This window comes from Argiope bruennichi, chromosome 8 (genome assembly GCF_947563725.1).
Source record: "Argiope bruennichi chromosome 8, qqArgBrue1.1, whole genome shotgun sequence".
NCBI lineage: Eukaryota > Metazoa > Arthropoda > Arachnida > Araneae > Araneidae > Argiope > Argiope bruennichi.
In genome coordinates, this window is record NC_079158.1 from 111,202,346 (window position 1) to 111,216,108 (window position 13,763).

The window sequence follows — 13,763 nt, forward strand, 5'->3', positions numbered from 1 at the left end:
ACTCCCACGTATATCCTTTCAACCGACAGGGAATCCTAGAGATTCCAAGTTCGGGGATATTCTGTCGCGAAAGTAAGAAAGTTATCGTGTTAACTTATATTCGAACAGCCGGACAGACGGACTTACTCTGAACAGATTTTACTCAAAATTAATTTAATAGAAATCTACAAATCTAGTGTAAAGGTCATATACCAAATTTCAACCATCTAGATCAAAGAGTTTTTGGGTTATCCTTGTCTCAGAAAGACAGACAGACGTACCTTTTTTAAAAATGTGTTTTTCAAACTCAGGGTAGTCTAAAATGTGGAGACTCGTCAAAATCTTGAGTTCGAATTTTTTGACGACTACTGTATTTTCTCTATACAACGTAGACGAGCAAGATAAAATTTTATAATATCAGACTGCGATATTCTGGAGTTATTCTAATAAATATTGGCTGAGGGGGCGAGGAATTTTGGGAACTTTTGTGAAAACACACCTGTGGACATCTAAAAAATAGGTTAAAATTTCGTTTCAAAATCTTTACTGACAATGCTATCCTTCTTTTCCCATAGTTCGGTGTTAATTTCTTGTGAAAATAATTATAAAAAACGTTCTGGCTTGCAGACTCACAGATGCATTAAAATAACGTGTAATTAAACACTAAATGAGGCGGAAAGTTACTTTTATTGTGGTTGTTGTGAGTCATTAGATTTCATTAGAGAGGCTTATCTACACAATAAATAGAAGAGATACAAAGCATTGAAAATAATACGGCTTCAATGTTTATCACAATTTGATGTTTTTTTTAAAAGTTGTTGAGAAAACCCTCAAAATAAAATTAGGGTCTCAGAGAACTTAATTAACATTAAACACAGCTAGTATTTCCTGTAAAAAATGATCGCCAACAGAAAATAGTTATAAACAAGTATTTAAATTTCTAGAATGTTAGAGTCTCGCTTCATTTATTTAACTTTTTTCATTAAGGTATTTATTTTTTTTGTTCCATAAATTTTCATTACTAACTGCTAAATCCGTTTACTTTTCTGTTAATAAAGTTAACAATGGTTTCTAGTAATCAGGGTCAAAATATTTATGGAACATTTCATTTATTCTTCCCTCCTTATTTATTTAGGTCAGACATTTAACTTTTTTCATTAAGGTATTTAATCTTCTTTCTTACATTAGTTGTCTTTATTACCTGTTAAATGCACTTGCTGTTCTGTTAATAAAGTTAACAAGCGTTTCTAACAATTATGGTCAAAATATTAAAATAATTTTAGTAAATTCCATACATTTGTAGGATCATCTTTCAAATTTTTATATTTTAAATAAATTTTTTTAATATTCTTTTCGAAATTTTGTATAGGTTTAACTTTTTATTAATGAAATTATCAATGGTATTTAGAAACTATACTAAAGCACTAAAATTATTAGTATAGTTCCGTAAATATGAAAGCATATTTTCATATTTCATTAAACAAATGCATTATTTGTGTCACATAATAAATATATGACAGAAATTCATTACATCGTTTTTCCGAAAGAACAATATCGTGAAAATGGTATCTAGAAACTATGGTTAAAATATTAAAATTCTTAATATATTTACATAAATTTGAACGCTTAATTTCATATTTCATTAAACAAATATATAATTTATGTCACATAATAAATATATGACTGAAATCCAATACATCGTTTTTCCGAAAGAACAATATCGTGAAAATGGTATCTAGAAACTATAGTTAAAATATTAAAATTCTTAATACATTTACGTAAATTTGAACGCTTAATTTCATATTTCATTAAACAAATATATAATTTGTGTCACATAATAAATAAATGACTGAAATACATTACATCGTTTTTCCGAAAGAACAATATCGTGAAAATGGTATCTAGAAACTATGGTTAAAATATTAAAACTCTTAATATATTTACATAAATTTGAACGCTTAATTTCATATTTCATTAAACAAATATGTTATTTGTGTCACATAATGAATATATGACTGAAATCCAATACATCGTTTTTCCGAAAGAACAATATCGTGAAAATGGTATCTAGAAACTATAGTTAAAATATTAAAATTCTTAATACATTTACGTAAATTTGAACGCTTAATTTCATATTTCATTAAACAAATATATAATTTGTGTCACATAATAAATAAATGACTGAAATACATTACATCGTTTTTCCGAAAGAACAATATCGTGAAAATGGTATCTAGAAACTATGGTTAAAATATTAAAATTCTTAATATATTTACATAAATTTGAACGCTTAATTTCATATTTCATTAAACAAATATATAATTTGTGTCACATAATAAATAAATGACTGAAATTCATTACATCGTTTTTCCGAAAGAACAATATCGTGAAAATGGTATCTAGAAACTATGGTTAAAATATTAAAATTTTTAATATATTTACATAAATTTGAACGCTTAATTTCATATTTCATTAAACAAATATATTATTTATGTCACATAATAAATATATGACTGAATACAACATATTCGAATAATACACTTAATTTGAATAATATGCAATTCGACTGAATATAATATATACAACGAATAAATATATTCGTTGTTCCGAAAGAATAATATCGTGAAAAAAATACCTAAAGTACTTGACTGATGAGAAGGTAACTGAGAAATTATAGATATTAGAACGAGAGCTTCTATTTTGATAGGAGAATATTAACACAGCCATATGTTACAACCCTGTTATTTCCCCATGACATGCACTTTTTCCCTTTCTCTCGACGAATGTAGGGAAAGCGGGGTAATTCCACGCAGTGGGCAATTCCCTACATAACTGTTACGTAGATTCTTATAGGAAGACTACATATTGCAATGGTTCTCATCATAAGACATCGGAAAAATTTCTTCAGTTTCTTACCGATTATAGTTCCTAGAACCCAAAACCACCCTTCGTTCAAAAGTTTGGGAGGATGATGGAGGGATGCGTGCCTGTGTGTGTGTGTATCCGAGCGCGCGTGTGCGCATGCGTACGTATAACGCTTTGCCCAAGTTGTTAGATGTAAAAATCTCGGACGAGTGCGTATATTTCCCATCTGGTTCAAAGGGAGTGAAAATGGTGGGAATGTTAAAATTTTCATTTCGCTATAACTTTCTTAATATTGAAGATATAAAAATAAATCGAATTAGCCAAATTTGCCAATTTTGTATTTAAAGCTTTTCGATAACTGTAATAGAGTTTTGTTTAGTTATATTAACGTCTCGTTTTAAAGCAACACTAGGGTTATTTTGGGACGGACCTCGTAATTTTGAGCCGCTGTCAGATGACGAGAACGACACCTGAGCTGGCACCCCCAATATCTTAGAAGTTAAAAGCTGAAAAGTGACTTTTACATCCTAATTCTGACTGTATCTAACATCAACAATTTATGTCGCTGTAGTAATTCAAATGTAAAGAAATTTATCTTGCCTTCTGGCTTGCTGAGAGGAATTTTTTTCGATAGTAAAACGCGCCGGAAACGGTCTTGGTCCTATTACAAACATGGAATGTTAGACAATACATGGTGGAAGTAATATGTGTTAGAAGAACTTTCTCCACTTCTAATTTCTAATTTTTATTACAGCATAATTGGATATGGAAAGAAATCTAATTGGAGATTTTGGAAAGTTTGACTTACGATTTCGAGCCCCAAGTTTTTAAGGTAAAACTCTTTTTCAAAGTAATAAAAACATCTTGCATCTGCAAATATTGTCAGACCTAGCATTTTCCATTAGAATAAAACAATTTTTTGCGTCAATTTATCCATTTTTAGTCGAAATGAAGCATGTTGAATGAATAAGTGGGGTAATTCCGCGCTGCATGGAAATTGATGCATTGGTACATTATTCCGTGAAAAAATAAGTACTTTACAAAAAATTTTATAAGTACTTTTAAAGTAAAGTTACTTTACTAAGTATTTACTTACTTTTATATGTATTTTTAAACTAAAGTTAAGGAAAGTTTACAAACTTCCATAAGTACTTTACAAAAATAAGTACTTAAGTATAACCCCTTTACTAAATAAGTATTTTGTAAATTTTACAGATACTCCAAAATTATATGATTCATAATTAAAAAGATTTTCCATAAAGGTTCCATATCAGAAAAAAAAGAAGAAAAAAATTCGAACCGAAAATCATAAACCATGTCGTTGATTTAATAAAGAAGGAACTAGTAAACTACTTTAAATATTTACAGGCAATTATTGAAAAGCACAAATTAATCGAAAAAAATTTACATTTTAGAAAAAAATCAAATAACTACGATACAAAGGTGAACGTGGTATTATCTTCAAAGGCGAGTGTTATCATACAAAGATATATTTTAGAAAATTGGAAAAAAAATTTTTAATGAATTCGTTTCACAAACAAAGAATTACACTTAATGTTGCACTAAAAGAATATTGAGAATTGGTCAGTGAAAATTCATTTCTAAATTTACTATTATAAAATTCCCTTGGGTGCACGGAATTCCCCAATTCTTCCCTATTGGCCTGTTTGAAATAAAAAATCAATTGCCATCTCGACAGGACCGATCAATGTATTATAATGGAGGAAGGATAACATAAGATATTCATACCATTTTTTTAGATACTTAAATTGAAAGTGAATTTTGGTAATTAATTTCTAAATCAAAACAATTCTGATTTTCAAATATGCTCTATTTTATTTCCAAGCTAAGCCTACTTCTATTGATATTCGAACTTCTTCTATTGGAATTCGAACTACTTCTATTGGTTTCTTCTTTCGAACATTTTAGCTATTTTGTAATAAAATTTTGGAACATTAAAATAGAAAAATGATGCATTGACAATGTAATTTAGTAAATTATTTTTGGAGAAAATTCTATAAATTTCAAAAATAAATATCAAATAGTTATTCTTTTTTTATTTTATTTATAAATTAATTTGCTTAACATTACATAAGTAATAATTGATATAGAAAAAAAATCTTACAAAATATTTAATATTAAGTTAAAAAATATTAAATCGACATTAAAAAATTAGATACACAAAAAATAAAAGCTTCTAACTTGATAATCAAATACTTACCCATAAATGCTTCAATTTCATGCCCGAGCTCATGGCCAATGGTTGTTCCCATAGTGGCAAAATTTAATAATCTACAATATATAAATGTGTCATTTATAATAACAGAATTAAAATAATTTTATGCCTGTAATGGTTAAAAATCATCATATTATCGTTTGCATTTATTTTAGATTCTTCAAAAACTTTACTTACGAGGACAAAATCCTTTACAGCGAATATATAGTAAAACTTTGATATGCTTTGTATTCATTTGATTTCATAAAGCCTTCATTGAAAAGAGAAACGACTGTTAAAGGTAATGTGCATACAGGTAAATCAGCACGCAGTCAGTCTATTAAACATTGAAAGGATTAAATAATGTTCGTTTTAATATTCAAAAACCTTCCACGCTGAAGCGCATGGCAAGGTGCATTCATTTAGTTGAAATGGGGGTGAGAGGAAAGATGTAAGAAGGTGATTTTTACTCTTAACAATAAGGTGAACTCGGATAATACATGGATTTAGGAAGCATATAAGCCCTCAATAACTCGTAATATTGTCTGAAAAAGTTACTTATTCATAATGAAATACTTTAGAGCAATTTTTGTTTACAGTAAGGGATACACACTTTAAATTATTGTATGATTAATAAATAAAGGATTTTTGTTCTTAAAATTTAATAATTCACTTTTTTGCAAAATAATCATAAATTTTTATGGTAAACCACTTCCTTTGTTATTTGTTATTGAATTTTTTGATAACATTTTGAGATTAAAAACGGTATATAATTATTCACAAACATTTGGGGGGGAAAACCTGAGCGAAAAAGTATCTAATGGGGCGGAAATCAAAGTGTAAGAATGGCGAAATTCCCTCATCTTTTAGCGTTTCACCCCTTATCGAAGTAGAATCGTTGAAAAGTGGTAGTCTCGGGATACTGAAACGAACAATATATAAGTGATTCGTACGACCGATAATCTACTCATGTGATAGGAAAGAAGGCCTACATTCACCAGGTAGATAACATTATAAGTAACAATTTCTTCCTAACTTTGCTTACCATACGTTTGGCGCAGCTTAGCCAAATATGGCTCTTATGCCAGTAACACCAACTAACCAACCAACCTTTGCATAGAAGTTTGGACGTTTGTGCTAGTTATAGAAGAGGCTTACAGAAAATGCTTTAATCGAATTAATTTTCATTTGAGATCTCATTGCAGTCCAAAAGGAGTTCCATCATTCTTTTTCATTATAAAAGAATTATGCATTTCAGAATGAAGCACAGAACTATGCAAATTCAGTAAACACTCAACTCTCCAACTTAATGTAGAGGAAGTGAAGAATGGATAAACTGAAACTCTATAAATGACTACCTACTCTTCACTTACACCATCAAAAATGTTCTTTTCATTTTGAATTCATCATTTTATATTTATTATCTTTTACTAAGGTAGTTCCTTATAAATGTTTGTAGTATACAGTACTACATTCTTTAAAAATTTATTACAGAAAAAGAAAATCTAAGAATAAAAATAAGATAAAGTAAAATAATTTTAAACCTTGAACACTTACTTTAACTGAAACACTTTAGCATAATAAAATTTTAGGCTAGATTCATCTATTTTTATATTACAATAATGACATAAACACAAAAAAAAATGCATTTAAAAACGTCGCAATGCGCTTGTGTATAAACACAATTCGAAAATCATCAAATAGATTGTTGTAAAATAAAACTTTATTAAAACTGCAAAAAGGATCAAAAATTTCATTAATGAAAGGCCAAACTTTTGAATTTTTAAAGAAATATAAAAAAAAGTTTTCGTTATTCCAGAATTACTGGATATTATAATATTCCCCAGAGTTACTGAAGAAAAACATAAACCATAAAACTTTCAATCAAATTTTAAATAAAATTTATTATAATTCTAAAAACCTTTTCACAGTGAGCATTTATTAACGGGAGTAATTATGTTCCAAATTTTTTAATTCTAGATCTTATAATTTTCTCTATAGAATGCATCTTACAAATGTTTGCAATGCATCTTACGTTAGGCACATCGCATATCGTAATTTACAAATAATCTCCAACCTATAAACATTATCATATTAATATTATGAACATATTTCAATGTCTAATTCAGCTGTAATAAATCTAATAGATGATATTATGCATACAATGCATAAATGAACTTTTAAAAAATAAAATGTTAACTCTTTATTCACCGAATTTATTGAAAGTTTTTTTTAACAAATTAAAAGGTTATTTTTTAACAAATGAAAAGGTTATTTTTTAAGAAATTAAAAGGTTAACACAAATGTTTACCTTCTTAAATACTTAATTCAGATGCAAATAAACATCTTGTAACCCAATTTTCATCATAAATTATGAAAAATAATTTGGGATTTCAAATTGACGGCAAGTTTACGGAAAGCACTATTTTCATAATAATATTATTTATTATATTATTCGGTAATATTTAAAGTTTTAATGGTGATTTGAATGGAGTGGTCACTCCAAATCTTCCCAGCATAATCTAATAAACTAATCAAGCCGGAAAACGTCTTACATGGCATTGGAGTCCAACAGTTACGAAATATTAAATTTTGGCATGAATTTAGCATTTTTACTGAATCTATCGCGTGATTCCTGATGAATCTTTTTGGCGATTAATTCTTGTCATGTATTAATAGTACCCAAATTTGTATTTGAGATAAGTTTTTCCTCAACCGATTAAAAGAAAAATTTGAAACAAAACTGCATTTGTAGTCACAAAATCCTGTACCAAATTTAATATATTGAGGTCGTTCTGTTCTTGAATTATCGTATGTATACATGTTTCTGAAAGTAGAGATGGACAGAGAGTCAACTCGTAGTTGGCTTGACTTACAATTTGACAAGTGTTTACACTATAGATGTTAAATCTATGTATCGAATATTATCTATCTAGATCTAATCGTTTAATAGTTATCAAGTTAACTTATCAATATCTGAGACTTTCTTTCCTCACTTTTTGCATTTCCATGGGCGTGTGTGAAAGCTTATAAAACCAGTTAACAGCTACGCTACCCGAGCAATTGCTTTTGTATCATGGTCATGTTACACAAACCACAAGGTCCCAGGTTCTATCCTCACTCATTCCAACCCGCCACATTGGTGGCCTCTAACGATGATCCTTCCACCTTCGTACAGCTGTTGTGGCGCCATCTACCCGCAACCAAAGTCGTCAGACTCACTTGACGCAGCAAAGGCATCAGCAATCACTCACCCACACACGCTCGCCATGACGTTTGGCGCTACTCAAATGGGTACAGGTGCATTAGAATCAACAGCTAATACATCACCACTCAACAGTAATAAGTTCGTCTCACCTTCGACTCACTGAAGGGAGAGTCTGTGGTGAAAGCTTATAAAACCAGTAAACAGTTACGCTACCTGAGCAATTGCTTTTGTATCGTGGTCATGTTACTGGACTGCGAACCACAAGGTCCTAGGTTCTATCCTCACTCATTCCAACCAGCCACATTGGTGACCTCGAACGATGATCCTTCCACCTTCGTACAGCTGTTGTGGCGCCATCTACCCGCAATCAAATTCGCAGCAAAAGCATCGCAGCAAGTCACTTGACGCAGCAAAAGCATCAGCAACCACTCACCCACACACGCTCGCCATAACGTTTGGCGCTACTCAAATGGGTACAGGTGCATTAGAATCAACAGCTAATACATCACCACTCAACAGTAATAAGTTCGTCTCACCTCCGACTCACTGAAGGGAGAGTCTGTGGTGAAAGCTTATAAAACCAGTTAACAGCTACGCTTCCCGAGCAATTGCTTTTGTATCATGGTCATGTTACTGGACTACGAACCACAAGGTCCCAGGTTCTATCCTCACTCAACCCGCCACAGGCGCGACAACAACAAGTTAACTTATATTCGAGCATCTAATAAATAATCTTATTTTCTCTGAGCAGATTTTGCTCAAAATTTGATAAAAATCTACAAATTTGGTCATTGGTACTGATTTCAAATTTCATCCTTCTAGCTGAAAGCGTTTTTGAGTTATCTTTGTCACAGTAACGGAAAGACAGACGTTTTCCAAAAATGTGTTGTTCGAACTCGGAGAGTTCTAAAACTTGGAGATTCGTCAAACCCTTATAATATGATAATTTTTTATAATACTATAAAATAAAAATTAAACAATAATTTTATCTGCTAATTTTGTGCATGATATAACAGAATTTAAAATAGAAAAAAAAAGAAAGATTGCCAATATTTATCTATTTATAATGCTATCTTATATTCAGAAATTAAATTATTTCTATCGCTACCTTTTCCTATGGTAAAAAATAATTTTTTTACTTAAATACATGTAAAGATATATTGCATTCTAATCAATTGGAAAGCTGTTTGATTTAATTTTTCTTCTAGAGGTGCACAATTACATCTTTCTTCCGATGTAAACCAACGTCCAAAGAAGAATAAGTTTGGGCTGCCATCTATCAACTGGAAAACGAACTTCATAACAGTAGATTTCTTCTTCTGTATCTTAAAATGTTTAAATAAATACAATACCGTGAGAAAACTAACTTCCATAAGTAAATAAGAGATTAAAATAATTACTTATTATTTATTATTACTTATTTTTTACAAAAATTATTTAAACTGAATTTAGGATTCAAACAAAAATGATTACACTGATGTGAAAAACGGCAGCTCAAAAATAAAAGGATCAAAACTGACTGCTTTGAATTTTTTTTTAAATAGTTCTTGATCGATAATTAATTTTTGATCCGTTTCGACTTCCTTTTGTGATGTCCGCGTCATTTGATAGTTGGTAATCCTGATAATTGAAAATCTACAGTATATGCTCTTGAATTAATTGCATCGTTGTAATGCAAAATGAAATTTCAATCACTACTTATGATTCATCACTGTGAGAATATATATCATTTTTTTCAAAAAAAAAATTTCTGTTAACGCGAGGCTAAACAGAAATGTCAATTTATGATTTATCCCTGAGAGAAAAAAATAAATATTATGAAACTTCTATCTGCTAATGTAGTGTAAAACAGAAATCTTAAATGCAATTCTATCATTGATAGAAATTTTGTATATATATTTACAAAATTTCAAACAAAAACGAGAACTTATCATTGAGAGGGGGGAAAGTATAAATTTTCAAAATTTCCATCGGTATTTTGGTAAAAAAAAAAAAATTATATCATTAATAAACAAAATAATTATTGATATTATACACTGAACTCCCGAATATCCGGCTTAATATGGCGGAAGGACAAGCCGGATAGACAGGAGTTCTCTGAACTCATTTTTTTGTCCACCAATACCAGGAGACACAAGTTTTTATACCAAAACTCACTGTTATAATACATATTTTCTCACTTCTTACTGAGTACTACTACGTATGTTTTTTTAGTACTAAACCCTTCATTTATCTGAAGCCATGTAGAATGTGAACGCTGCCGAGGCCCGGTGAATCATAGAAGCAGTTGCCAGTAAAGTGTAGAGTTAAAATAGGTCTCTGTACGGGTAATTTATATATGTTTATATACAGTACAGCACATTTCAAGAATTTATTAGAGAAAAAGTAAATTAAAGGATATAAGCTACTCACATTTTAACATAAATTCTGTAATTCCTAACAAAAAAGCAGGAAACATAAACAAAACTTTAACGTAAATCGCAGGCCTAATTCTTAAGAAAATTGATACAAACTGATTTTATTTTTCACTGATAAATGATTACACAGATATGAAAAAGTAATCTTAAGATATGGGTCAAAACTTACAGTTTTCAGCTTTTGAAAAAGTTAATAATAGATGTCCGTTATACACTGACGAAACAATGGACAACGAGCAGAACGCTGTTCTTTTTCTGTCACAATTTGTATTTTGCACATGACACGTAGGAGTATCGTAGCAGACGCCCGCTTCCAAAGCCAATACAAAGCCTTGCATTCTTCATTTAATAATGACAAAAGGAAACTAAGCCAGATAGTACAGAAGCCGGATAGTCGCAAACCGGATACTCGGGAGTGTACTTATTTTCTTTCAAAGGTCGTTATTATTTTTTATTTTTTTTATTCATTTTGGACATTTACATAGTTCAAAAATAATTTTTTCCATGCTAAAAAAATAACGAAATATTTTTATACATATACTTCTCAATTCCCGGAATTGGATTGCATATTCCGTTAAACAAGATTTTATGCATAATTGCCACAGAAATGATTTTCAAATGTAATATGAGATAGTCATTGTTTTGAAGTTTTCTACAGAACTTCCTTCCAGAAATTGAATCTATGTATAAAATATATCGCAATGTATTGAAAAAAGGCAAGTGCTAAATTCTTGTAAAGGAAACTTACTTTGGACATCCGTATTGATAAACAGGAGGTAGAAATATGCCAAACCGAAAATCTAGAAATTAAACAGAAAATTTATTTTAAATATGATTTATTGTAAACAAATAAATATGTTCCTTTAAACAAATATAAATCATGAAATGTATCTCTTGTAAGTAAACTACGGTTTAAAAGAATATGAGATCATATCTTCCATCTCTCTCTCACTTTTAAATTCCTGGATTTTAATTAGAACTGCAATATGTGCCGACTTTTTTGTCATCTTAGTCCATGCTTGAAATTGAAAGATCTGTTCTTACCAAATGATTTAAATTTTTTAAAACTAAAATCTATTTATTCTAATCAAAACGCAAGTCAAGTCAACCATCTAACTCTCCGACCCGCCCTAAGGCACACGGATTTAAACCATAAAACTGAATGACCGGACCGCCGCAACAGCAATTGGCGGGAACTGTGGTTGAGTCCTAAGGGCCGTCACCGGCCACGGTACAACCCTCCCCGAAGGAAGTACGTCCCGTCATCTATGGGAGGAGCCAGATACCCCACCTATTAGTGTACCCTCCAGGGTGGCGAGATCCAACCACCATGCCGGAAGCATCTCATCCTCATTTCGAGGTGCCCCCCCGAGGGTCAATCAAAACGCAAATCGTTACAGCAGAAAGCTTCTCGCATACCTAATAAACTTGTTATGCTAGAGAGTGCCTTACATGGCATTGGCGTACAATAGCTACAAAATTTATTTTTGGCGTGAATTTACCATTTTTACTAAATTTATCGTGTTATGCTAAGCGATTTACTTGGGGATTAAACCCTGGTATGCGTTAATAGTATCCAAAATTCGAATTTCTGTTTTAGACGTGTTGTTCTTAACCGATTGAAACAAAACGTACACACAAAACTGCATTTGGTTCAAAATTGGACAGGTCTCTATATTATAAATGTTAAATCTGGACACCCAATTTTATCTTTCTAGCTTCTTTCGTTTTTTAGTCATTGTGTTAATTTATATCCGGACTTCCTATTCACAGATTTTACTCAAAATTTGATAGAAATCTCCAAAGTTAATATAAAGACCGTATACAAAATTTCGATCATCTAGCTCAAAGTGCTTTTGAGTGATCTTTGTAATAGACAGACTGGCAGACATTTTCTAAAAATGTGTCTTTTGAACTCAGGAATATCTAAAACGTGGAGATTCGTCAAAATATCGAGGTCATTTTTTTGTATTACTATATATATTTTTTTAATACTACGTATACGAAAAAAGTAAAAATCGAACTGATATTTAGATAAAAGAAGCCTATCTTTAATAGATTTGGTCAAAACTTTGATATATCAGCAATTTTTTCTCGTAAACACCACATACCAAAATTTTATCTTTCTGGCTCGTGACATTTTTCATTTATCACACTCATGTACAGATAAGTGACATGGGCACAATTTTAAAAATGATTCTTTGGACTTAGGATTGTATAAAAGAATTTTATATCTTCGAGGACGAATTTTTTATCAACTATATTGTCTTCTTTATATTAATTTTATATACGAAAGAATAAAAAAATCTTAAAAGAATATCAAATTTTAATTTCAAGAAACAATTTTAAAGCTTGAACAATCGTTTGCAATTTACTTGGTTTTTCCATCATAGTAAATCTTTCCACTTATTAGAAAGGTTTTATTAGTTTGTATATATATTCAATTAAAAATCAATACTTTTAGTAATAAAAAATCATATCTTACCTAATACTCCGGGCGAATGATAAGCATTTACGATGAATGGTCTGAAATTAGAATCAGATTTTGAAAATATGAGTCATTTTTTATTGTTATGGTTATACTTTCTATTAGATAAAAAAGAAAAATTATATTTTTATATACATTTATCCTCAAAGGAATTAACTCCGCCCCACTTTGATAATTGGAGGAGAGACTACATGATCCGGTTTCCACAAATTGTAAATTAGTCTTCGTGGGCAATACATAATAATCTCTATTACAGGCAAGACGATCCTTCACACAGTGGTACGCCCCTTCTTCGGCAAAGAGTCTGTTAACCTTCATAATATCACTATTTCAGTACAATCCAGAAAAGTAAGACCTTGCATTTTTATTTTATAGGTAAGCATTTTCATGTTTGATGCCCAGTGTGCATTAATTCTGAAGTCAGAAGCTAAATGTCCTCCCATTCATATAGCGCGGAATGTCAGCTCAGATGTCCTCGACCTCTAACCGGTGTTCAAAATTACAAAGTTCATCTTCTCATAGCTCTACAATTGTTTCTAAATGGGGCATAAATATAACTGTGCATTTACAAAAACCGCATAAAATAACTTA

At 30.5% G+C, this 13,763-nt stretch overlaps 1 protein-coding gene across 2 annotated transcripts in view; it reads right to left on the bottom strand.

Moving 5' to 3' along the window:
• Nucleotides 1–13,763, bottom strand: part of LOC129981364 (neprilysin-1-like) — a 57,102-nt gene that overhangs the window by 11,959 nt on the left and 31,380 nt on the right. For both annotated transcript variants that reach the window (XM_056092187.1, XM_056092188.1), the window contains exons 15-17: nt 13,170–13,210; nt 11,433–11,484; nt 5,066–5,136 (exon numbers count right to left, since the gene is read on the bottom strand). In XM_056092187.1, coding sequence (XP_055948162.1) covers nt 5,066–5,136; nt 11,433–11,484; nt 13,170–13,210 — 164 coding nt within the window. The remainder of the gene's footprint in view (nt 1–5,065; nt 5,137–11,432; nt 11,485–13,169; nt 13,211–13,763) is intronic.